The sequence below is a fragment of the Hypanus sabinus genome, chromosome 7, assembly GCF_030144855.1.
Source record: "Hypanus sabinus isolate sHypSab1 chromosome 7, sHypSab1.hap1, whole genome shotgun sequence".
NCBI lineage: Eukaryota > Metazoa > Chordata > Chondrichthyes > Myliobatiformes > Dasyatidae > Hypanus > Hypanus sabinus.
In genome coordinates this window covers 131,162,595-131,190,019 of record NC_082712.1, presented here as the reverse complement: position 1 = coordinate 131,190,019, position 27,425 = coordinate 131,162,595, and the positions used below count along the sequence as shown (strand labels likewise).

Genomic DNA, 27,425 nt, shown 5'->3' with positions numbered 1-27,425 from the left:
CAGCAGTAAATGAAAATCAAGATCTGCAGGTACGTTGGAAATCTGAAATCAAAACAAAATGCTGGAAAAACTCAGCAGGTCATGCAGCTTTTGTGGAAAAAGTACGCGGTGAAGAGGAAAACCGCCCGCCCTCATCCAGATAAAAGAAAGAAGTCCTCGCAGATTCTTGGTGCCAGATAATTCGAGAATCAGCGCACGAGCAGCCCATCATTGTGTGTGGAATTCCATGGCCTTTTTCTTGATTTGGTCCTGTTGTCTGTGAGGAATCTGACATGTTAGTGCTTGATGCAAGCCAAGTCTGCAAACTGAGCAATATGGCAGCTATCAGTTGGTACATACCAGAACCATTTCAAAGCTAAACAGACTGACAGTCACGACTTTCAGCACACCAGGCAATGCAAGAAGGGAGCACTGCCATGCTTGTAGGTGGCACTGTCCTGATAATCTGGTGTCTCCTCTTTCTCTGCATACTTCCAAATGAAGATGGGAGACTCCCCGTTAGGAACTATTCCTCTTCTACAACCAGAATGCAGCAGCTAATAAATGTAATATCCAGAAGGTTCTGGAACATGCTGTGCTATCAATCCTTTGATGTCCATGTCTGCAATATCACCATGAAGCAATTTATTTTGTCTTTACAGTTGTGTGCTCCTTTTAGTAATAGATATGATCATCCAATCTCTGTACAACCCCAGTGATTCTGAGAACAGGATAATCCTGAAATTCTGCTGATGCCCTGAATTGTGCTGAATGGGAATGTGTTTAATTGGATAGACACAGAAATGACTGGGCAGCTTTAAACTGAGCATACACGAACATCAGCAGCAGAAATGCATATCACCATTCCTGTAACCTCACGATTTAACATATCCCGCTCTTAATCATTAATATCAGATCTGAACGAGTTCAGTAAAGAGTGCAGAATGCACAATGTGAACAGCTCCAAAAAATTTTCAAATAGTGAAGGACGACAGTTGCAAAAGCAGCATACAATAGATGCAAGGCGGATCTCATAACCAATGGGTCAAAGGTTCAAAGTTCATTTCATTGTCAAAGTACGCATGTTCGATACAACTCTGATATCTGTCTTCTCCAGATAGCCATTAAATACAGAAAGGCCACGGGTGTCAATGAAAAGAAAAACATTTAACTCCCCCTCACATGAAAATGAAAACAAACAACACTCGCAGACCCCAAAATTCCCCCTCCCACAATAACAATCACCGTCCCCCTGCACATAACAATTCCCGATCCTCACTCGCAGAAAAGAACAGTGACAGATCACCCACCCACCAATCGGCCACAAGAAGGAAAACACCGAAAAACTGATGGAAAGCAATATAAAGTACAGTCCAATAATCACATAAACCTCAGAATATGGGAAACGTCTTTTCCACTGCACATGAGGAGAGAAGCCACAAGAATTCAGTCCTTTTGAAAAGACTGACTGCCAAACTGTGTCCACACACCGCTGATCTGGGGCGAACGCGCTGACTCGGGTCAGACGCTGCCGACCCAAGTCGAAGGCGCCGATCGTACCAAAGTTCTGCAGTGCGCCCACATCCAGGCATGCAGGCCGATGGATAATTAAACAACAAACAGAGGAAGAGAATTCAAAAAAAATTTCCACCCTCTATGATGTGGGGTCTGGCATGAGATTGCTGAAAACTAGGCTGAAGCACTTGTAACCATGTTTAGCCAGAAGTGACAGAGAATGATTCCTAAGGACTCCAGCATCACAGGAGTCACTCTTCAATTCACTCCACATGATATCACTGAATACAGTATGAGCTATGCATGTCTGCAGGACTGAAGACATGCTGCATAACTGGCTGCACCAGCACACTTACAACTGTTGCATCTATCCACCAGTAGCCGAGTTAAATCCTATTCACACAAAGAAGCTAAGTTCCAATCCATTGATCTGCCACCAGTTCTGTCTGCTCCCAATCATCAATAAAGTGATGGAAGGTGTCAACAATTGTACGATGACATGCTCAGCTTGAACTTCACCAAGGCACTTGATACTTAATACTGCCTTGGCCCAAACATAGGAGTGAATTCCAGAGGTGAGGTGAGAATGGCTGCCCTTGAAAGGAAGATGACTGTGTTTATCAGAGATAATCATTCCAGACCTAAGAACCTCCCAAGAACCTCATTGTCCCCAAGAACCTCCTACATGGGAGATCCTCATGACAATCTCCTACTCTTCTCTGCTTCATCAGCGATCTCCCTTCCATCATAAATTTCAGAAGTGTGATGTCATTGATGCCGGTATGACATTCAATTTCAATGCAAGCCTCAGGAAGGGAGAAACCCATGCCTCTATAACACTCAGACATAGGCTAATTGGCAGCTAGTTACATTCAGCACATAAAAAAGCTGGAAAATGACCATCTCCATCAATGGAGTCTAATCCTCAGCATTCAATTTCATGAGCAAGTCCACTTTCCACTGCTGGGTATTCTGAGACACCTTCTTTTCCACCATCTATATGGAGCACGTTTGCACAAACCTGATGGAGTACTATGGAATTTAGCTACTTTTCACACTTGGGTGAGTGCAGTTCGAACAACACCCAAGCAGCACCATACCAACGAGGATAACATAACTTTCTTGATTGGTACCATATCCACTACCTTAAACATTGCTTTCTTCCATCAGCATCACACAGTGGCTGCAGTGTGTTCCATCTATATAATGTACTGCAGTTAATCTCCAAGCTTGCTCCCACAGCAAATGCCAAAACCCATGGTATCTACCATCCAGGCAGACAAGGTCTTTGGATGCCTGGGAAAACTTCCACATACATATTAACCTCCAAAAGGCACCCAATTTTGACTGGAAGTATATTGTTGAGCCCCACAGTTCAGATGATAGAAATTTGCTTTTTCAGAATTTTCAAAGGCTGTAAAAGTCGGGCAGCATCACCAACAACAGCACACCCCCTCTCAGTTTTGACCAGAAGGGATATGACAGTCTCCAATGCACTTGAATCCACAGCCACCATTGCAGATATAAGAACAGTCTATCAGAGAGTGAACCTGTGGAAAGTATCTGGCCTGGATGGTGCTCCTGGCCATGTCCTTAAATCCTGTGCAGATCAGATAGCGGTGGTGTTTCCAGACATTTTTAACCTCTCCTTGTTTCAATGCGAGGTTCATATCTGCTTTAAGAAGATCACTATTTTTCCTATACCTAAAAAAACAAGGTAACGTGCCTTGATGACTACTGCTTGTGACTCGAATATCCACCGTCACAAAGAGCTTCAGCAGGCTCATCGTGGCAGGCATTAACTCCAGCCTCCATCCACAGCAATGTGCCTACCATCAAAGACAGATTTATGGTAGACACCATATTCCAGGCTCTACACTCATCTCTGGAGAATCTGGTCAGTAAAGTCACCCAAATTACACTATTGTTTATTGTCCACAGCACTGCCTTCAATACAATAATTCTAAGCAGATTCATCACTCTTCTTCAAGACCAGAGAGTCAACATCACCCTCTGCAACTGATCCTCCATTTTCTGACCAACATAGCCCAATCGGTAAGGATAGGCTGTAACACCTCCACCAAGATTACTCTCAGCACCGCTGCATCCTCAGCCCTTCACCATACTGCCTGTACACTCATGACTGTGAGGCCTAGTTAGGCCCTAGCTCCATCTATAAGTTTGCAGATAATACCACTGTAGTGGACCTATCCCAAATAATGATGAAGAAGATAGAGATTTTACTGATGTGGTGTCATGATAACAACCCTTCCCTCAACATTAGCAATTCGAAAGAGCTGGTCATTGACTTCAGTAAGTGGGCGAGGGCATGTGCTTCTGTCTAGAGCAGCAGGCTGAGATTGAGAGTGGTATGTTGTTCTTCGGAGCAAACATCACCAAACAGCTGTCCTGGTCCAACCACACAAATGCTGTGGCCAAGAAAGCTCACCAAAGAATCTACTTTCCCAGGAAGTTAAAGAATTCTGGCATGTCCTTGTCAGCACTTAACCTATTTTTATTGAGGCACCACAGAAAGCAACCCTCTTTGGATGCATCACAGTTTGCTATGCTGTCACTACGAGGAACTGCAGAGTTGTGGACACAGCTTCCCCTCTTGTGCACTTTGTCTATACTTCTCGCTGCATCAGTAAAGCAGCCAGCATAATGAAAGACCCAACCACCCCAGACGTTCTCTTCTCCCTTGTCCATCAGGCAGAAAATACAACAGCATGAAAGTACATACCAGCAGAATCAAGGTCAGTTGTAGTGCTATTGAATGGTTCTCTAATACAATAAGATAGGCTCTTGTCCTCACAATCCAACTTGTAATGTCCTTACACCTTATCATCTATCTACATTGCACTTTCTCTGTAGCTGTTACACTTTATACTGCATTCTGATGTTTAAAAAATTGTTCTACCTCAATGCAGTATGGAATGATCTGTTCTGTATGAACAGTATACACATGTCGATACACGTGACTGCAATGAACAAATTCCAATTCCAAATCTGAGATGCAGAATAAAATTCCCTATAGCAAAGTTTGTGTGAAAAAAGGTGAATAAGCAAAGACAAAATTCCTCTCTTCAAATGGGTTGTGATGCAGATACGTATTATGAAGAGTAGCAATGTGAAGTGTTTTCTAGTAACATACAACCCTTCCACCCATGATGCAGTAATGTGGGGGTGCCATCCTTCATTGTCACTGGATCCAAAGCCTTGAACCTGAACTTCCTCTCTTGCAGCCTTGTGGAAGTACCTTCACCAAAAAGGTCCTTCAAGAAAGGATCCCCCTTGTGGAAGTACCCTAAGGAAAGTCTCACGGCCACCTTCTCAAGAGCAGTTAGCAATGGGAAATAAATGGTGGCTCTGGCAGCAATGCCAGATATGGAAAATTGATAAATAATAATGTGCCTCCTACAAAGAAATATGCCTGAGCTCTCTTTGTAAAGGTCCCAATCAAATTGGTGGCAAGCTGAGTGGTAACTGAAAAGAACTAGCTTTCACTGCCAAGCCCCATCAAAAACTGAATGTAGTTAGACTTATTGTTTAAACAGCTTTTGGGTACAGGAATTTCTGCACTGCACCATGGAAGCTTTTATTGCTGTGGACTCAAAGGATAATGTGGGAACCAGAGATGGGAGTGGAGGAACCAAGGTAGTAGACAGCTTGTCAGGTGCTCTGCTTGGGCTTGTGCAGCCAAAGTATAAACTCTCAGGCCTCAATGCCATCCTGAATAATCAGAATCAGGCTTATTATCACCGACATATGTCAGGAAATTTGCTGTCTCATGGCAGTGGCACAGTGCAAAACATAAAAATTACTACGAATTATGGAAATGAATAAATAGTGCAAAACCAAAGAATTGGGTAGCGTTCACGTGTCAGCATTAGGTAGTATTCAGAAATCTGATGGTGGAGGGGAAGAAGCAGTTCCTAGAGTGTTGGATGTGGGTCTTCAGTATTCTTACCTCTCTGATGGTAGAAAAACAAATAAACCGTGTTCTTTAATGATGCCTTCCTGAGGCACCACTTGTTGAAGATGTCCTCAATGGCAGGAAGTGTTGTGTTCATGATGGAAATGGGTGTGTCTACAATCCGCTGCAGCCTCTCGCGATCCTGTGCATTGGAGATTCCTTACCATGGCAATGCAAACAGTCAGAATGCTCTTCACATCCCTAGAAATTTGCCAGAATCTTTGGTGACATACCACATCTCCTCAAACTCCTCATGAGGTACAGCCACTGGCATTCCTTCTTGGTGACTGCATGTATGTGTTGGGCCCAAGACATCATCTGAAATGTTGATGTGCAGGAACTTGAAGCTGCTCACACTTTCCACTGTTAACCCTAGTATGTGCTCTCCCAACTTCCTCTTCCTGAAATCCACGACTAATTATTTGGCTGTGCTGACATTGAGTGCGATGTTGTTGTGAAACCCCCAACCAGCCAATCTATCTCGCTACTGTATGGTTCCTTGTTGCTACCGGAGCTTCTGCCAAGAACAATTATGGCATTTGTGAATTTCTAGATGGTGTATGAACTGTGCTTCTCCAACCTCAGTGGCCTCGAACCAAAGATTCCCAGGAGTCAGTTGTGAGGTTGCATTTCTTCAAGGAGACTTTGATCACATCTCCAAACCTCTCCCTCTGTTCACGTAGTAATCTCTTCCTCTGACAAAGCTCAGTCTGGTGTCAAACATGCAAGTAACTTTCAAAGTTCAAAGTTCAAAGTTCAGAGTAAAATTTATTATCAGAGTACATACATGTCACTACATATAACTCCGAGATCCTTTTTCTGCGGACATACTTAGCAAGATTATAGAACAGTAACTGTAAACAAACAGTGCAAATGCAGATAATAAATAAATAAATAGCAATAAATAACAAGCATGAAATAACAATGCAACATCCATCATTATAACAGAGTCCTTAAATGAGTGTAGTTATCCCCTTTTGTTCAAGAGCCTGATGGCTGAGGGGTAGTAACTGTTCTTGAACCTGGTGGTATGTGTCTTGAGGCTCTTGTAACTTCTACCTGATGGCAGCAGCGAGAAAAGAACATGGCCTGGGTGCTGAGGATCTTTGACGATGGATGGTGCTTTTCTACACCAATGTTTCATGTGGCCTACCAAGTGTAGCCATTTGGGTATAACCAGGGCTTCGATGCTGGTGATGTTGGCCTGAGAAAGATTCTGGTGCTAGGTCACTTATTGTTCCATTGATTCTGTGGTAACAATGTTTGTATAATTTTCTAATTCTTGAGAAGATTATTACCGAGATAGAACATAGAACAATACAGCACAGTTCAATTCAGATAGGGCTGACTGTACCATGAAGATATTTGAAAACAAAGGTGGGAACTTCAAGTGGAAGTGTTGCTTCTCCAGGAGCTAAAAGAGACAGCATGGTGAAGGATGGAGCTGAAACGGACAGTCCTGATGAAGGGTCTTGGCCCAAAAGGTCACTCTTTGTTCCTTTCCACAGATGCTGCCTGGCCTGCAGAGTTCCTCAAGCAATTTGTGTGTGTTACTATGAGCAGCAAAGCTTTGGCTAATGATTAGGACAAGGAAGGATAATGTGTGCTGGAAACTCACATCTAGAGGTAACAATGGCATTGATGGGGATTTCAGCAGCAGATCAGCAGGGGCAAGTGGAAAGCTAGATGATGTTAGGAGAGTGACGCCATGGATATGTGTGTGGCATTTGGCTTTTTTCAAAGTTACAACAGTTAGGTAAGTTACAGACAGATGCTAAGTTGGTGAAGGAATTCTGTGATGGGCTCTGAGACGAGTACTTATTTGGAGGAAATTTTCGCTTGTCCAGGTCATTGTAATGGCCATTGGATGTACATTGGAAGTATCAGCGTTAAGGTGAGGTAAAATAAAGCATGCTCACATAGACAGAATGCACATTGAAACCAACGCTGCTTTTACATCATGTTGTCAAGGGCGAGTGTACAGATGCTATTAGGTTGTGCCAAAAGATAGATCCTTAATAAATATGAGAGATGTAAGATGGGAATCAGTTGCAAGTGATGCCCTAACTATGATAGCATTCTAAAAACATAGATGTGAGAGAGTGAAATCTCAGCTAGCTGGACAACAGTGAAGAAGCAATGGTGGAGAATTGTGTGGTCACGTGTGTCAAAAGTAGCAAGTGGTTTGAGAAGGGTAAGAGTAGAGTAGCTATATTGCATTTGTAGTGAATGTAATTTGGGACTTTGGGATCTCCCTGTGTTTTTTTTAAACTATTACCCTTTTCTTTACAGCATCCTTTTAATTTGGCGTTAGAGACATTTTATTTTCACGGCCTTTATAACGCCCTGAACAACATTACACACAACATTCATTCCAGGCCTTCTTCACCAGTCAAAAGCCTCTGAACTAATCATCTTCTCATTAGGATTTTGAAGAGATTTGGTATGTCAACAAGAACACTGAAAATCATGGAGAGCATTCTGACAGGCTGCATCACTGTCTGGTACAGAGGGGTTACTGCACAGGACCAAAAGAAGCTGCAGAGAGTTGTAAATTTAGTTGGCTCCATCTTAAGTACTATCCTACAAACTACCCAGGACATCTTCAAGGAGTGGTGTCTCAGAAAGGCAGTGTCTATTATTAAGGACCTCCAGCACCCAGGGCATGCACTTTTCTCACTGTTACCATCAGGAAGGTACAGAAGCCTGAAGGCACACACTCAGTGATTCAGGAACAGCTTCTTCCCCTCTGCCATCCGATTCCTAAATGGACACTGAACTCTTGAACACTACCTCACTTTATAAATATATATTATTTCTGATTTTTTGTATGATATCTTTTCAAAATATGTAATTGGTTTATTTTTGTATTTATTGTTATTTTTCTCTGCTCTATTATGGATTGCATTGAACTGCTGCTGCTAACTTAACAAATTTCACAACGCATGCCGTGATAATAAACTTGTTTAATTTTAATCATTCAGACAGTTCACAGGGATTTAATGTCGAGGCTGCAGTACCCTTGGGTTTGTCTGAGTTCTAGGCCAGACTTAATGCATCTGTGGAGGGATAGGAGGGTTCATCTATTTGCTATTGCCGCTTCTCCTCTCCTTCTTAAGTCAGAGTTGGGGGGAAATCTACTCTGTATTGTCTGTTAAAATGTCTGATCTTAGAACAAACTCTGTTCAGAATCAGGTTAATGACTTTGCTGGTGCTTTGAGGGTTAAAGATATCCACATTAAAAATAAACACCTACTTCACTAATTGCAGTCAGACCATGCCGGCTGTTTTCATTCGCGTTTCGTAATGTAAAGGTTTATCAAATATAAGTTTTGTTTTGAAGCAATGTTTGCATGATGGATACAAGTTAAACATTGGGAGCTAGTCCGTACCAGGCTGGAAAAAAATAGTGCTAATCTACATACCTCAGCCGGTGGGGGGATGGGAGACCTCCTTTAAATGTGCCATGTCTTACTGTATAAATCCAAGTTCAAAGAGTAAAGCTACCACTGCATAAAACGGCAAGAAGATCGCAGACAAGTACTGTATTCTCAAGTAGAGTTACTGGAAGACTAGGAACCTAGTGGTCTCGAAATTCCTCAAGTGCTCTGTTCTAACTTAAGCAAGAGGATAGTAAAACTCCCAATTAAATCACAAAACCCGACTGTGTGTTCCACTGCTTACAGTAGTTCTGGCAGTGCTGTTCAATAGAAACAGACTTCTGTCCTTAACAAATTTCTGTCTGGTTTGTACGAAGTATAGTTTGTCAGCAGAGGAGAAGGGAGGTTGCAGTCAAGCACGGGGAAGTCTTAAGCCAGGGATTCTGGTTTCTCAGGTGTACCTGACAAGCAGCATTACAGTGGCAAATGTCTGGGGTGCTACATGGGCAGACAACCTGGATCCATTAACAGTGAAGCAAAAGTTCATCTGAGAAGGTCAGGCTTGAATAGCTTTCTCCACCTTTTTCTTATATTCTTGTATAAATAAAATCTTCAGACATCAATGGAAAGGTGTTCAATGCCCATGACTACAGGACTAGAACATCATTCCAGGGAATGGGATGGTGCCAGTGAACAACGTGGCACCTGAAGTGTTACTTGCGCTGCCCAAGGCCAGTTTATTCATAACTAGGCTCAGCAAAGGAGGCACTGTCCCATTCCTGGCAGAACAATAACATTTGTGACCCAAGAATGTTTGGGCTTTAAAAGAATATTCGAATATGAGGTCAGTGGAAAGGTTAGATCTGATATCCCTCCACACCAAACTTGCAACTTCCCAGATCTCAAAAGGGAAAGGGAACGCTCACACCAGATGCAAATGTTTTATATAGATTTCTGGTAAATTGTTTTATTATTATTATACATCGATGTCCAGCAAAAAGCTTGTCTTGTTCACTGCCCATACAGATCAATTCATTATACAGTGCATTGAGGTAAAACAAGAACAGGAATGCAGAATAAAGAGAGGTCTGTGCAGGTAGACAGTAGGTAGTACGGTCATAGTGAGGTTGAGAGTGTGACGAAGGAACCACTTAACTGCAAGCTCACTGGCAAGAAGAATCACTGTCAGAGAGATGAGAAAACAGGAAGGTAAGCAGGAAGCAAACTGAAGATAAAAATGGGGCAAGGTAAAGCTGCAATTCTTTCAAAGCCACCCCAATGGATCCAAGAACAGGGCCAGGTCGCCATGTAGCTGTATCACCCTCATTATTGATTCCTGTTTATAGATACAAGGTGGATGGTACAAGTCCAGGTGATGTCAGGTTAGAATAGCAATCTGTACAATACGATATGTTTTAGCATGGCAACCGTGGCAGGGTTTGCATGCCGTTGTCTCCTATAAGTGAAGCATCGTTGAGAGTGATGCTTCACTCCCCGATGAGCTCACTGCCTTTTAAGCACACTTTGAAAGGAAGAATAAAACTGCACCTGGGAGAATCCTCACAGTATCTGGTGACCCTATGATCTTGACTCAGAGGCAAACATCAGACGATCCTTCAAGAGGGTGAATCCTCGCAGGGTGCCAGGCCCCAATGGTGTACACGACTGGGCACTGAAAACCTGCGCCAGCCATCTGGTTGGAGTGTTCAAGGACATCGGCAACCTGTCTCTGTTGCAGTTGGCTTCACAAGTGCAGCAATCATACTGGTGCCTAAGAAGAGCAGAATGAGCTGTCTCAATGACCGTCGTCCAGAAGCACTCATGCCCACTGCGATGAAGTGCTTTGAGAGGTCGGTCATGACTAGAACTAACCCCTGCCTCTACGAGCACCTGGACCCTCTGCACATCGCTTAATAGCTCTACAGTGGATACACACTCACTGCCTCCACTGGATCTTGGACCATCTAGAATACTGTTTATCAATTATACTCAGCGTCCAACACCATCATCCCTCAGTACTCATCAACGAGCTTCAAAAGATGGACCTCTGTACCTCCTTCAGCAACTGGATTCTTCACTTCCTCATTGTGAGACCACAGTCAGTCAGTCGGACCTCGTCCTCACTGACCATCAACACATCTACTCTCTCTACACTCAGAAGAACTGTGCGGCTAGGCACAGCTCAAACATAAGTTTGCTGATGACACCACTGTTACTGGCAGAACTCAGGTGGGGCCAAAGAGGCTTATAGGAATGAAATAGATCAACTGGTCAAGTGATGTCACAACAATGATCTTGCAAGACCAAGGAATCTTTTATAAGCTTCAGGAAGGGAAAGTTCAACACACCAATGTTCATTAAAGCGTCAGCGGTGCACAGGGTGAGCTGTTTCACGTTTCTGGGTGTCAGTATCTCAGAAGATCTATCCTAGACACTCCATGATGAAGGCACAGCATCAAGAGTTCGAGGAAGATGTGCCACCAAAGACTAGTACATTTCTACACATGTACAATATTCTGACTGGTTGTGTCACTATCTGGTATGGAGACTCCAATACATGAGATTCTAAAATGCTTCTGATGGTTGTAGACTCAGCCAGCTCCAGCACAGACACAAGCCTCCCCACCATCGAGGACATTTTCAACAGGCGATGCTTCAGGAAGTAGCTATCGATAATATAGGACTCTAACCATCCAAGACACGCTTTCTTCTCATTACTACCATCAGGGAGGACGTACAGGAGCCTAAAGACACACACTCAACATTTTAGGAACAATTCTGCCATCAGATTTCTGCACAGTGCATGAATCCATGAACATTACCTCACAACTCTTTTCATTACCTGTCTTTCCTGTAATTTATAGTAATTTGTTTGGCTGGCACTGCATTGCAACCACGAAACAACACATTTCATGATGTATCAGGGACAATGAATCTGATTTTGATTTTCCTTTGCTGATGTTGATTATAACAGGCCTCTGCTCTAGTGGATCTTTGACCTTCAACAACCAGCATGTCACCACGCTGGCAGCATAACCAATCACATCACTGAATTCTCACTCACAACAAACCAGGATGCAAAGAACACTATTATTTTTAAACCAGCAATTGTAATATTAAACACAATACCAAATTGTAAACATTCCTAAGATTGCAGTAGATGCTCAAACTTTTGTGTTACTTAGTTAACTTAATCAAAATATGGAAATATTTATCCGCTGAAATGATCAGTAAAATATATAAAATTAGCATTTGGGGTCAGTAATTATGGCCTCAGAATCTTAACAGAAACTCATTCACATCTCATAAAACAAAGGATAGCATTTTCACAGATCTTTTTCAAATAATAGCTGTATACAAAAGCCTAATATCTTGTCAGTTCATTAATTTCTGAAGATTACATTGGGGAAAAGTTGAAAATAACGTTCCTTATGGAGGGCCACCGACTGCAAGCACACTATTTTCAAGTTCAAATGGAGAAGTATACAATACTTAGTTTACAATTTAATCTGTTTAATTCTAATAGTTTTACAGTCATTCCAGTCATAAAATCAAAACCACCAATTAATACCTGCTTAAATATCAGTAATATAGGACAACAGACAAATGCATTCCCAGGCAATCACTACAGTTGGCAAAAATGGTTCATATCAAAATGAACGTTCCACCCTGAATTCTCCCTGAATGAGTCAACTCTTCCTTCTTTATAATCTTTGGTTAAGGTCTATATTAGGTTAGGAACAACCTGCCAAATCTGTAGTAATATACAAAGTATAGTCACAAAGCAGGGGTACTTTTCGTTCCTCCTGCAACTGTTCACATTTAGTATTAATGTTTCCAGTTTTTCAGCTACTTCTCCAGCATCATTTTCCAGTGGTCCAGTGGCCAATCTTGCCTCTCCATTAGTGTGTGTGTGTGTGTGTGTGTGTGTGTGTGTGTGTGTGTGTGTGTGTGTGTGTGTGTGTGTGTGTGTGTGTGTGTGTGTGTGTGTGTGTGTGTGTGTGTGTATATCTATAATTATGATGGGTGTAGATAGGATTAATGCAAACAGGCCTTTTCTGCTGAGGCTTGGTGAAACTAGAACTAGAGAACTAGAGGTAATGGGTTAAGGGTGAAAGGTGAACTGTTTAAGGAGAACCTAAGGGGGAATGCCTTCACTCAGAGGGTGATGTGGGTATGGAACAACTAACAAAAAGAAGTGGTGCATGCAGAGTTGATTTCAATATTTAGTAGAGGTTTGGACAGGTGGGCTATGGTCCAGGTACGGGTTGATGAGACTAGGCAGAATAATAATTTGGCACGGACTAAATGGCCTGAAGGGTCAGTTTCTGAGCTGTAGTGCTTGATGACTCCATCTAAACCAATTTTTGGTATTCTCTTTTATGTTATTGGCTGGCTTACCTCCTTACCTCATCTATTCTCCACTTACTGCTTTTCAGTTAGCTTTTTAAAGCTCCCAAATCCTCTAGCTTCCCACTAATCTTTGCAATATTATATGCCCAATCTTCCTCATTTATGTTGTCATTGACTTTCCTTTACATTCACGGTTGCCTCATCCTCCTTTCGAATGCTTCTTCTACTTTGTGATTAAATGATCTTGTGCTTTCCAAATTACTCACAGAATTTCCAGACACTGCTGCTCTGCCATCATCCATGCTAGTATCCCCTTTCAATTAACTCTGACCAGCTCCTCTCTTGTGGCTCTGTAATTAACCTTTATTCAACTCAACACTGATACATCCAATTTTAGCGTCTCCTCTTAAGTTGCAGGACATATTCTATCAAATCATGATCTCTGTCTCCAAAGTGTTCCTTTCCCTTAAGCTCCTTAATGAAATCTGGTTCATCGCACAACAACAAATTCAAAACTACATTTCCCCTAGTGAGCTTGATCACAAGCTGTTGTAAAAAGCCATCTTGCAGGCATTCTACGAAATCTTCTCCTGGGATCCAGTGCCAACATGATTTCCCATACTGATGTCCCCGATGACTACTGTAACACCCTCTTACATCCAATTGCTCTTTCACCCATATCCTGGTTACTATTTAGATATAAGTTAGAATGCATGTAAGAATGGAATGACAGTTTTCACGGGAGACTTCTATTTGCACTTAGATGGCCCCAAACAGTTTGAGGATTTTATAAAATGCATCCGTGAGAGTTGTCTTGAACAGCGTGTTAGACAGACAGATACTTTGTTGATTCCAAGGGAAATTACAGTGTCACAGTAGCATTCCAAGTGCTCAAAGCTTCCATTCCCCTTGAATGGTTCCCTGAATCATGGTGCCATGGCTTGCTTACTCATCCTTCCTACTGCCCTCACTGTCGCCATTCAGGGAACAAGGTGGGCTGAGGCTCATCCAGCCCTGTGGCTCGGATCTCCTGCCTATCTCACTCACAGTCACACCTTCCTAACCCCAAAGCACAGACCAACTTCAAGCTAGTCTGTGACTGTCTCTGAAACACGGCATGATTGAGTTAGAGAGAGAATTCCCCATATCAATGCAGTAATAGTATCAACAATTTAGGATTCTAGGATGTGTGTGCATCAGCACAGAAGCCACAAACTTGTTGACAGCACTCACTCACCAATGTTGTTCCAACTATTATCCGGCACTGGATTACCTGACAATTCAGATTCAGATTTATTGATCACATGTATATCAAAACATATAGAGTGTAATATGTCACTTGCATTAACATCTAACACACTAAGTACGTGCTAGGGGCAGCCTGCAATTAGTAGTAGGCCCGCAATGCTCGGCAGATTAACAGAACATACCATACCAAGCAACAGCAGCAAAACAAGCCACATACCACTTTCCCTATGCCTCACCCACCCACACATATACTCAGTCTCCAACCTCAGGACAGGCTGTCCCCTTCGGTCTCCGGTGAACATGTACATTCGCTCCAGTATCCAGCTACTGGGCCTCAACTGGACTTCCGAACAGCCTTTGGGCTTTAGTCCAGACTTCTGATTGTCATCAGGTTTTGATCCAGACCTCCAATCAGCCACGGGTGTTCAATCAGACATTGGGCTTCAATCTCAACTTCTGATCGGCCAACAGATTTCTATTCAGTCCTCTAATTAACTGTCTGGCTTCGATCTGTACCTCTGATCAACCTTCAGGCTTCGATCCGGACCCCTAATTGACCTTTGGGTTTTGATCTTCGGTATTGACCCAGGACACAGTGATGACTGGATGAGGGCCCAAACTCCAAGTCTCGAATGGTTAACTTGCTGATGATGGGACCCCAGAAACTAGATCTCAAACTCCGGCCTCGTTGATAACAGGTCTCTGAATATGCTAGCCTGTCTGTAGGCCTGACATCCAACTACACTCTTGCTGCTGGAGTTTGAATGCAGAGTGGAGGCTTAGAGTCTGGCCTTTCTTCTAATTTCCTCACATCCCCGTCCCTAAACCTTAACCTGACCCATAAATTTCCTCTTTTCCCCTAAAATTATCCTCACGAACCAGGAACCTGACAATAAACAAAAAATAACTAAGTTTGAGCTGCGACCTCAAGAAAGATTACAGCTCAGCACCATTTTGAAAAGCAAGGACAATTCTCCAATAAAAATCCAGCTGAACCACCTCAACTTGATTGGGCCAAGCACAGGTACAGCAATTTTGTTCATTTAAATGAACGGAAAGAGTTATAAAAGACCAGAGTATATTTTAGCAGATTTACAATTTCATTTAAATTTATTTAACTGTTTCATTTATAAGTGTTTTAGCTTTGCAATTATTTTTGAAATGGATTATATGCAGAGGGCGGAGAGGTGGACTCCAAGCCAGACTAAAACAGTGGAGTATGAAACTTCCTCTACCCAGTATCTTGTACAGTCACTGGAGAACAAAAATGAGGAACTAAGGGCAAGATTGTTGTATTGGAGGGAATTGAGAGATTGCTGTGTTCTGTGTTTCAAGGAGACATGGCTAACTCAAGACACAATGGATTCGGCACTCAAACATGAGGGTTTCTTGATATACCAGATGGACTGGACTGCTGATTCAGAGAAGGCAAAAGGTGGGAATTGCATGATAAACTCATTGGTGGTGCTTGTCACACTCATTTCCCCTGACCTGGACCATCTAATGATTAACTGCTGACCATTCTACTCACCGTAATTCTGAACACAGTTTACATACCACTAACGGTCGATGTTAAGCAGACATTCAAGCTACTGGGTGACACCATCATCAAGCAAGAAATAGCCTACTCCCCAAGCCTTTTAAATCCTTTACGGGGACTTCAAGTAGGCATGTTTGAAGAAATCTCTGCCCCTTTATCATCATCATATCACCTGCAGCACCAGGAGTCCCAACACACTCGATTACTGCTATACTATCATAAGGAACGTGTACTGTTCGATTCTCAAACCACATTTTGGAAAATATGATCACTTTGCTGTCTTCCTTTTACCTGTATCCGGCAGAGGCTAAACAGCAAGATTCCAGAGTTAAGGACAATGAAGAGGTGGTTCTGGGAGGCAAAGGAGCAGCTACGGGATTGCTTCAAGTCAGTGGACTGAGCCGTGTTGAAGGACTCGGACAATCTGAACGAATACACTCAACATTGGATCATCTGGACAGTGAAGATGCACAGAACAGGTTGCTCTTCATTGACTATTGCTTGGCATTCAGTACTACCATTGACTCAAAACTAATTGATAAGCTTCAAGACCTTGGCCTCAGTTACCTCACAGTCAGTTCAAATTGGCAACAACATCTCCTCCACAATCTCCATCAACAAAGTGTACCACAAGGCTGCGTGATTAGCCCCCTGCATGGCTCGCTTTGTACTTGAGACTGTGAGGCTAAACACCCCTCCAATTCCATTATTTAAGTTTGCCGACAATACCACTCTCATTGGCTGTATCAAAAGTGGTGACAAATCAGCGTATAGGAGAGAGACTGAAAGCTTGGCTGAACAGTGCCATGATAATAATCTCTCACTCAATGTCAGCAAGCCAAGGAGCTGATTATTGACTTCAGAAGGAGGAGACCTCAGGTCTATGCATAGTCCTCGTTGGGGGATCTGAGGTGGAGAGGGTCAGAAACTTTAAATTCATCAGTTTTATAATTTCAGAGGATCTCTCCTGGGCCTACCACACAAGTGCCATTGCAAAGAAAGCACGGCAGCACCTCAACTTTCTTACAAGTTTGTGAAGGTTTGGCATGTCATCTAAAACTTTGAAAAAAATTCTATCAATGTGCTGTGGAGAGTATATTGACTGGTTGCAACACAGCCTGGTATGGAAACACCAATGGCCCTGAACGGAAAAGCCTACAAAAAGTAGCGGATACAGCCCAGTCCACCACAGGTAAAGTTCTCCCCATCAGTGAGCACAAATACATAGAGCACCATCGCAGAAAAGCAGCATCCATATCAAGGACCCCACCATCCAGACCATGCCATCAGGAAGGAGGTACAGGAGCCTCAGGACCCAAACCACCAGGTTCAGGAATAGTTATTACCCCTCAACTATCAGGCTCTTGGGGATAACTTCAGTCACCCATTACTGAACTGTTCCCACAACCTATGGACTCTTCATCTTACGTTCTCGATATATGGTCAAGATGGCACCTGCATACAATACTCCAATGGTTGACACTCCTCCGGATAGACCACAAAACTATTTATTTCACTTCTTTTTTGCCTTTTACGTCTGCTTTTCATCTTGAATGTGTTTCTGGAACGGTTGGACCCTGTGATTTACAGTTTGGAGATCATTTGGGTATCCAGCGGTTTACTGTCTCCGAGAGGATTCCAGGAGGCAGTGAGTATGGGCTTCATGGAGAGGAGGCGGCAGGGGTGTGAGCTTATGTTTGACTCCATTTTGCTGATTAAAGTGACGAGGGAGATTGAAACATCATGGCGAATGCAGAAGATGAACACCAGCTGCCTGCCTTTTGATCACTGGTGGGATGACTATACTGCCAGAGAGAGAATTTGTGTGGCCTACCACTCTGCTCAGAGGATGTTACCGAGGATTTCTGCGTTTTGCAAATGGATATGGATTTTATATTCTGTGTTTTCACTTGTTCTTTCTTGTTTTTTTTTGTGTGGGGGAGAGGGATCTGGGGGTCGATATTCTTGTGGTGTTTTACGAGGGAGGGGGGATTTGGGGGTCGATATTCTTGTGGTGTTTTGCGAGGGAGGAGGGGATCTGGGGGTCGATATTCTTGTGGTGTTTTGCGAGGGAGGAGAGGGATCTGGGGGTCGATATTCTTGTGGCGTTTTGCGAGGGAGGGGATCTAGGGGTCGACATTCTTGTGGCGTTTTGCGAGGGAGGAGGGGAATCTGGGGGTCGATATTCTTGTGGCGTTTTGCGAGGGAGGGGGGATCTGGGGGTCGATATTCTTGTGGCATTTTGCGAGGGAGGGGGGATTTGGGGGTTGATATGCTCGTGGTGTTTTGCGAGGGAGGGGGGATTTGGGGGTCGATATGCTCGTGGTGTTTTGCGAGGGAGGGGGGATTTGGGGGTCGATATTGTGGTGTTTTGCAAGGGAGGGGGGATTTGGGGGTTGATATTCTTGTAGCGTTTTGCGAGGGAGGAGTTGGTCTTGGGTCGATGTCCTTGTTGCCTCTTTTTTTTTGTTAGTGTCTTTGTGAGGGGGGGTGGTATTTGGAGGCCGATGTTCTTTTTGCATTTCATACAGGGGAGGGGGTTTTGGAGATGAGTTTTTTGTTGTACTTTTGTTCATTTTTTTGTGTGGAATGAATGGTATTTGGGGGCTAATGTTCTTGTTGTATTTCATGTGGGGAGGGGTTTGGGATTGATGATTGTGCTGCCATTCTTGGTCTCATGGCTATCTGGAGATGAAGAATCTCAGAGTTTTGAGTTTTGATATCTATTGCTTATTTTCATTATTATTATTCTTTCTCTTTTTACTTTTTTGTATTTGCACAGTTTGTTGTCTGTTGCTCATTGGCTGATTGTTTGTCCTGGTGGGTCTTTCATTGATTCGATTGTGTCTCCTGTGCTTTCTGTGAATGCTCACATGAAAATGAGTCTCAGGTTTGTATATGGTTACATATATGTCACTTGAGAATAAATTGACTTTGAGCTTTGAAATTTAAAGGAAGTTAATAGTTGTGAAATGTCTTTCTGAGTCATTCAAAATGATTTAGAAACCAGCTCAGACAGAGCATGGACAAATGTTTCCTTTGGCATTTTCATTTGCCAGAATTGTTTCTGACCCATTCCCACCTACAAACTCAGTGATGGCTTTATGCCCAGAAGATCTTGTTGCTGCACAGAACCTCTCAACTGAAGAATGAACTTGCTTTTTGTTGACCCGGGGAGAACTACAGAGCAAGTGCAGACATTTCTCACAGGTCAGTGGTAAGCACAAATTCAAGCCAATGTACAAGCAATCAGCAAGTTAGGCAGCATTTGCCGGAAGACAAACATTTAGCGTTTTAGGTTGAAAATCTTTTGTCAGAACTGGTAAGGAGAGAAAACAAGTTAGTTTCAACTTGCAGACATGTTGAAGGAGAAGTGGATAGGATAAAAAGAATATCTCTGATAGGGTGGGGCCAGAGTTGCTGTCATGATCATTGTTCTGAGAGAGCACGACAGAGAAAGAGAGAGTGCAAGAGCATGAGATCAAGAGAGCGAGAGAGAAAGAGAGGAGGGGGAAACAGGCAAAGAGAGAGGAGAGGGAAAGAGGCGGAGAGGGACAGGAAGAGGTACAGAAAAGGGGGGAGAGGGAGAGAGAAAGAGGTAGAAAGGGAGTGGGAAAGAGGCAGAGGGAGAGTGAAAGAGGTGGAGAGGGAGAGGGAAAGAGGCAAAGAGGGAGAGGAAGAGGGAAAGAGGTAAAAAGGGAGAAGGTGAGGGGAAGAGGCAGAGAGGGAGAGGGAAAAAGGCAGGGTGGGTGAGGGAGAGGCAGAGGGAGAGAACATTAACATATAAATTGCTTGTCAAGTGTGATCATATGGATTGTAAAGTAGTTCCACAATGCAGATCATATTAATGTTTCTTAAATTTAAGCTTACTTCCTTTCATCATTTATAAACAGGTCATGGCAGTCAGACAGAACAAGAATAAAATATTTAGTACCTGAGTATTCATAAAACTATTCAAAAACATTCTCAAAAAGACACAATATTTTGTTATTTCAAAATCTTCATGGAGTATTGTATATACTTTTGGCATATATTTTGCTTTCAATAAATAGCTTAAACTTTGTTGGGAGAGACAAAGGAGAGGGAGATAAACTCCCTCTTATACATTACGTGCATCATCCACTAATTTCAGAAGTGATCCAGAGACGGAGAGAATCAGGCCTTGGCAAGCCATTATGCAGGAAGCAGGGTCGTCCACAGCAATATTTAGATGTGGGAAGGTAATTGCCCAGTTCCCTTTGGCCTATACAAATGCTTAGATTGTGATACCTCCCATTAGTCCACACAACACTCTGTAACCTGACAAACTTTGCAAAAAGTGACCACCATCATCTTTATTAGATGGAGACACATCAGTCAACTCAATTTCCAGTTAAATAACACTAAGGACCAAAGTACTCTCCAAGACTGTGCACTAGTTACTGCAAACATACTACGAGGAAAGGCCATGGTTTGGGGTCCTCCCACACTGGTTACACTGCGAGATGGGTCCCAGGCAATAACTTCTCAAATTTATCACTGATAGGATAGGATGTTTTGTAATGAATGACTGATACAATTTTACATCATGTAAAACAAAGCGAATGTAATGATATACTTGAAACTGTGATGATGACAGACAAATGTCTTACATTCACAACATTTGCAATACAATAAAGTAGTATTTTGTAAAGTAGAACACAATATAGTTAACAGTTTTTTTTAAGCTCTGAGCAATGATCCATGGCATATAATTTCATTTTCTATGTTTTAGGTATGCCAAAACAAAGTTCAGCGGAGACACAGAGTCAGCAGATGTTGGGATCTGGAGTGAAGAGCAGCCCGCTGGATGAAGTGGTACAGCAGCATCAGTGAAGGGAAAGAGATGGGTGACATTTTGGGTTGAGACCCCATACCAGTCAACACAAAATGCTGTCACCACAGGTGCTCGACCCACTAAGCTCTTCCAGCAGTTTGCTTTTTGCTTCGGTAGTGCAGAAACTCCTTTCAGCAGTGGTTTTAAGATCAGAATCTTCAAATAAAATCCTTATTCAGTGTCACTGTCACATTCCCCAGCATGCTGCTTCACCTTTGGTACACGCCAGACAACTGCTGTGCCTCACATTGCATAGTTGTCAGTACTTGCAGCTTCAGGGTCTGATCTTTAAAAGATCACAACACACCACAGGTGGCGCCGTTGCAACTTGGCGAGGGTGTTATTTCCTGAATGGCTCTGCAGTGAATGGAGATTCACCAGAGAGACTGACAGATCTCTGGAGGGTCCCACAGTGACACTCTAAGCCTACAGTGCTGGACTCCTAGGAGCAGATTGGCAGGAAGATCTTAGTGACAACTAATGCTCTTAGAGTTGCACAGCAGTACCAAAGCAAGTCCCCAAAATGTACACTTCTTCCTAAACGCCACATTCTGTTTACACCTTGACCTCCAAGGCACCGACTCTCACTCACAACAATGACACTGAGTCCGTCATTTCCAAATCTCCCCCTGCCCACCCCTTCCAGGTTTCACCCAACCACAGACCTTAGGAAGAAAATCAGACCAGCAGTAGTAAGGGCACAAAAGACACATTAATTGATAAAATTAGTTATGCTATCACAACCTCACCTGGTCCCTTCATATCACTTCCCTGAACAAGAAGGCACAGCATGGCTCCACTTCCTAAGAAGTTCGAGAATCTCACCCCCCCCCCCCCCCCATCTTAACTGCGTTTTACAGGACACCATTGAGACCATCCTGACAAGTTGCATCTCCATCTGGTATGGGAGTAGTCGAGCATCGGACCAGAAGTCCCTACAAAGGACAGTGAGAACAGCTGAGAGGATCACTGGGGTCTCACCACCATCCATTGGGGAACATTTATCAGAGCACTGCATACGGAGGGGATCCCACCCATCCATCCAGCATCCTCTTTGACTCTCTACCATTAGGCAGGAGACTCCGATGCATAAAAACAAGAACGGTCAGGATGAGAAACAGTTTCTTCCCCAAGGCCATTAGGCTGCCAAACTCCTGGCGGCATTGCAGTTGAAGTGTCACTGGTTAATCTATTCTGTATCTTACAATATTTAATATTAATGCACCTTAATTGGTTATTTATGTGTGATTCACCTGTAGATTTTATCCTTACCATATGTTATGTGTACTACTGTGTTTTACACCCTGCTTCAGAGAAATGTCTCATTTCTATTTACCTTATATAATTATATAACTTATATACATGTATGTAGTTAAAACAGAAGAAACTTGACTTGACATGACTTGAATACAATCATATTTAAAATCTTACTTCATATTAAAGCCTGGATTTACAGTCAGCATTCACTGGTGAAATGTAAGTTAAGTTTGCGACGACCTTTTTCCCATCTCACCCCTGACAATTCTTAGAGAAAGCTGGCCGGGCCCTCAGCCCTGAGACCTAGTGCAGCAACAGGGCCTTCTGTGTGTGAGAATTCCAGTGTCTGGGTGGCCACAGGAGCTGAAAAGTCCCACCCTCTAAGCAGCTAAGCTTGACCTTTAGCTAAACCAGCTGTTAACAAGCATTAATGGTTCCAATAGTCACAAACATATAAAATCATTGTAGAACTATAAAAGAGTGAATCAAACCATTAAAACAGGTGGACAAATTAAATGATTTAGGACATCTAAAAAACTAAAACATTTAAAATCAACTCAATTGTTTTTCAATCTAAAACCATGCTCACACCTTAATCCCTGCTTTCAGTCCAGTCAGATTGAGCTGTGAGCATTGGGAAACCTCTGCAACTGCAAGCTCCCACGCTACGCTCCATGAAGATTCCATTGGCGGAGAACTGTGGAAGAAATGCTGGCGAACAGCTGTCAGTAAGTTTGAGGCTTGTGTGTAAGTCCTGAACTTCCTGGCACTTACACAAGGAAACACAACCAGTTACATGCCAAGATTTACCAGCACGTTCTCTCCTATATTTTAAGCACTGGCTCCTTGGCCGTGAAGAAACATTGCAATGCGATTAAAATAATTGAACCTTTGAATTAATTGTACAGTAGCAAGGAGCGGTTTCGGGTATGCCTGAGCATTTAATACTGGAATATGCAAACAAAACTTTCAAGTATTGAGATAGTTCCTTGTTTTCACTTACCCAGGTGCATAGGAAGGCTTTGGCTCCACCTTAATAGCAGTTGTGTTGCTGTTCATGCAAATGTTGGTGGGGTAGCTTTTTACTATCATTCCATTGTTGCCAGTACAGTTCACATGACCACTGAGGCTTGGGCCACATGATGCAGGGTTAGGCATGTGACTTCCATGCCGAGTTGCAATTGGAATTGAGCCAGCAGTGACGTGACATAGGTGGCTGACTCCACTGGTGGAAGGGCTGTTCAGGTGTCCCGTGTTCACGATAGCACTGGGAATAGAATGGCCAGCTGAACCACAGCCAGATGCTTGAGAGCTGGAATAACTTACTGAGACTGGGAGCTCTGGAAAACAGCTGCAGAGAAAGGACCACGAGAAATATTATTACTCTAAAAAGTCAAAAGTATGAATTAAATTGAGCAAAATGCACAATTATTCAGCCAATGACCACTTAGGATTTCTGACGTTTAGCAGCCAATCCCTTATCTGAGGAGTTGGTCAGAAATGCTGTGGAAGTTACCAACAGTGAAACAGCTATTAATTACTGCCATGGAAAGTTTTTGGCTGATAATACGTCCTTGACATTCATCACATCAGGTTGTAATGCATGCTTTTGAAAATCAAACCATGGAAAAACAGCAAGTAAGCCAATTTAAGAAAATATACTCTGGAGGTTGAACATAATGTCTTTAGTGCTGCACTAATGTCTGTTTCCTTGCACTGTTTTAATTGCACATCTCTTCCCCAGCTAATTGTAAAATCAGCCCAGAACCAACATTGGGAGGGTTGGAGATGATTGAAGTAGTTAGATATGAATTTGCCAAAGTTCAAATTAAATTTATTATCAAAATACATATATATCACCATACATAACCCTGAGATTCATTGTCCATCTAGCCCTTAAGTTTGAAAGAATGTTATTTACATGAACTTGAAAGATCTTCCCAAAGAACCCATCTTCAGTCTTTCTAAGTGCTCAAAATAAGCCACACCAATAGAGAAATATTAACATAAGCTGTGGGAGTGAGTCATTCAACTCCTTGAGCCTGCTCTGCAATTCAGTGTGATCACAGCCCATCAGCCAAATTGAACACTCTGTTTCTGCTCTCTCCCCATAATCCTTGACCTTTTTAGCCATTACTGCAATGTGTATGGAGCTGTTTGACATATCTAGGGCTCTGCTTGACATATTCTTAGGAAATAAATCTGCGTAGGGGGTGGAAGTCTCGGTGCGCAGTGAGGAACACTAGAAAAGGCGTATATGACAAATAAACTCTTCTTGGGCTTCCGGTCAGGTACGGATATCCATTATAACCAAAGTTTCAATGGCAAACTCTGCCATCTTCTTCAAGGATGAACACTGAGGAACATTGACTCTCTTGGCTGTATTCATGTATGGTTGAATGATAATTAAATTTTAAATTTGAGGATGGTGACCTTAATCCTGTGAGTTTCAAGATAGTTATGGAAAGAGATAAAAATAATCCCCAAGTTAAGCCCATAAATTGGAGGAAGGCTGATTTCAACAAGATAAGAGAGACTGGACCTGATAAAGAAGACTAGGAGCAGAGGCTTCAGGGTAAAGCTATCAATTGGGAAACTCTAAATAGTGGAGTAGTAAGAGTTCAAGGCCAGCACATTCCTACAAGGGTAAAAGGCAGAGATGGTAAGGTCAGGGAACCCAGGTTTATTTCAGACATTGAAGGTTTGATTGAGAATAAAGGGAAGCATGAAATAAATAAAACTACCTACAACCAAGTGAGTCCTTTGAATTCTATAGGGGGTGTGGGAGAAAACTCAAGGAAGAAGTTAGGAGGGCAAAAAGGGGCCATTTATCCTTGGCATATATGATTAAGAACAATCTGAAGTCATTATTTAAGGATGTTAGGAGCATGAGAGTATCTAGGAACCAAATAGTAATCGACGTGTGGAGTCATGTTGCAACTTTACACATGGGATTAGTACAGATAGGCACTGATAGGTTGCATAGAATGGTCCATTGATTGTCCTGAAGGGTATGAGCAAATTAATGAGTGTTGAATAGACACTTATTCCATTCCTGGAAGTAGAGTGAGACAATTTAGAGAGAAGTAGAGGGCACACAAATGAGGAAATTTCAAGAAGAGGGACAGGTAACTGAATGTCGAAGAAGCAGTAATACTGGAAGGATTTGGAGGAACAAGGTGTAAAATATCTGCACTTCAATTAGGACATCCTCACTGTTACAACTACAGCAGGTCATCGAATTTACATTGTCCCTTTTCCTTCAGATCTCTGCTTTGTGACATTGGTGAACTGAAGTAAAACAGCAATTTAAGAATGAATGGTGCAAGTTGTAATGATGACCAGGTACGATAATGTGGTGGATGATTAACCCTTTTTCCATCTTTTTTTTAAGAGTTGCAGCAGCTTTGGTTACAGATTGAGATCACTTCTGTTCACATATTGCTTAATATTCTGGTGCAGGTGAACCATTGTCACATTACCGAAAATGAGCACTGTTACTACTTCCCACCCCGCCACATCTCCTCCTCCCATGACGTTAATGGCTCGGCTCCTAAATATATTAATTAGTATTATATTCATTCAAAGACTAAGTATGAGTACCTGACTGTGTACAGACATCTTGGGATACCTCATCAGAGTTGAATATACTTGGCAGGTCAACAGAATTTGTGGAGAAATAAGCAGCTTCAGGTCATTGACCTTCCATTGTCTTTACAAGGTAATGTGGAGCTACAACAGTTTTTATGATCCAGGTAAGTAGGGAAGGGAGGAAATATCATGGAAAGGTTATGTAAAAGATATAATGATGAATCGGATGAGGTTAAAGCAAAGAGGGATGAAATGGGACAAACAAAGGAAGTTAAAATAGATTTAGAGAAAAAGTAAATGCAAAAAACAATAAATTAATAATATGAGACAATAGGTACGATCTGAAATTGTTAAACTCCATGTCAACCCCAGAAGTGCCTCTGAATCAAAATCTGAGGTACTTTTCTTGAGCTTATTTTTAGCTTCATTGAAGCAGTTCATTAGACTGACAGACAGACAGACATACTTTATTGATCCCGAGGGAAATTAGGTTTCGTTACAGTCGCACCAACCAAGAATTGTGTAGAAATATAGCAATATAAAACCATAAATAATTAAATAATGTAAAGGGGGTTTCTTTTTTTTCTTTGTTACTGTTGGGAAAGGGTTTCCTTTTGTTAACTCGCAGGAATGCTAATTTACTGATAACGAGAATGGTATTCCTTTGTAAACCAAATGGGGATTAATGTTCTTTCTTCTGAGTCTGTAAGCTTTTGTTGACGGGCTTTTGGGCAGATCGGCGCGAGGGGGTTGAGAGAGAGGTCGCAATGTTCTAAGCTGGGCGAGGATCGGACCCCAAAGGGGGGTCCGAGGCCGGGAGATTCTCTGAGGAGGGGGGATGAAGCTAGATGTGCTTGGTTGACCACTCGGAGGGTCCTGAGCTGTTTGGAGAGTCCGAGGAGTTCGGAGGGTCCTGAGCTGCGAGTCGAGCAGTTCGGAGGGGATCGAATGGTGGCCAGAAGACTTCAGTAATTGAGCTCCAACGGTTGTGCACGAAGTGGTTTGGACTTTGATAAGTTTGGCGCCTTTCTTTAATTTTCTCTTCATATATACTGTATCATTATTAATCACTTAGTTATAGTAACCTTTATAAATTGTACTCATTTAATCGCATATGGTGTACTGTCTGTTTTTGGGCGAGGCAGGGACATCACACAGCATCCACACCAGCTGATTACCCAGTTTGGCGGGGCCGAAGGCTGCTCCCCTTAGACGAGAACGAGCTGAGCGAGCCTGAGGCGACCCAAGGGGTTACAAATAATAATAAGGAAATTATGCCAAGTGGAAATTAGTCCAGAACTAGCCTATTGGCTCAGGGTGCCTGACACCCCGAGGGAGGAGTTGTAAAGTTTGATGGCTACAGGCAGGAATGACTTCCTATGACGCTCAGTGTTGCATCTCAGTGGAATGAGTCTCTGGCTGAATGTACTCCTGTGCCTGACCAGTACATTATGGAGTGGATGGGAGTCATTGTCCAAGATGGCATGCAACTTGGACAGCATCCTCTTTTCCGACACAACTTGGACAGCACCCTCTTTTCCGACACCACTTGGAGAGCACCCTCTTTTCCGACACCACTTGGACAGCACCCTCTTTTCCGACAACACTTGGAGAGCACCCTCTTTTCCGACACAACTTGGACAACACCCTCTTTTCCGACACAACTTGGAGAGCACCCTCTTTTCCGACACCACTTGGACAGCACCCTCTTTTCCGACACCACTTGGACAG

At 42.7% G+C, this 27,425-nt stretch overlaps 1 protein-coding gene and 1 long non-coding RNA gene across 8 annotated transcripts in view; one reads left to right on the top strand and one right to left on the bottom strand.

Moving 5' to 3' along the window:
• Positions 1-27,425, bottom strand: part of myrf (myelin regulatory factor) — a 264,892-nt gene that overhangs the window by 100,698 nt on the left and 136,769 nt on the right. For all 7 annotated transcript variants that reach the window (XM_059975651.1, XM_059975652.1, XM_059975657.1 and 4 more), the window contains one exon: positions 23,107-23,454. In XM_059975651.1, the coding sequence (XP_059831634.1) occupies positions 23,107-23,454 (348 nt within the window). The remainder of the gene's footprint in view (positions 1-23,106; positions 23,455-27,425) is intronic.
• Positions 18,278-22,433, top strand: LOC132397209 (uncharacterized). Its single transcript, XR_009513301.1, has 3 exons — positions 18,278-18,881; positions 19,051-19,201; positions 20,745-22,433. It is a non-coding gene; the product is annotated as an uncharacterized LOC132397209 (long non-coding RNA).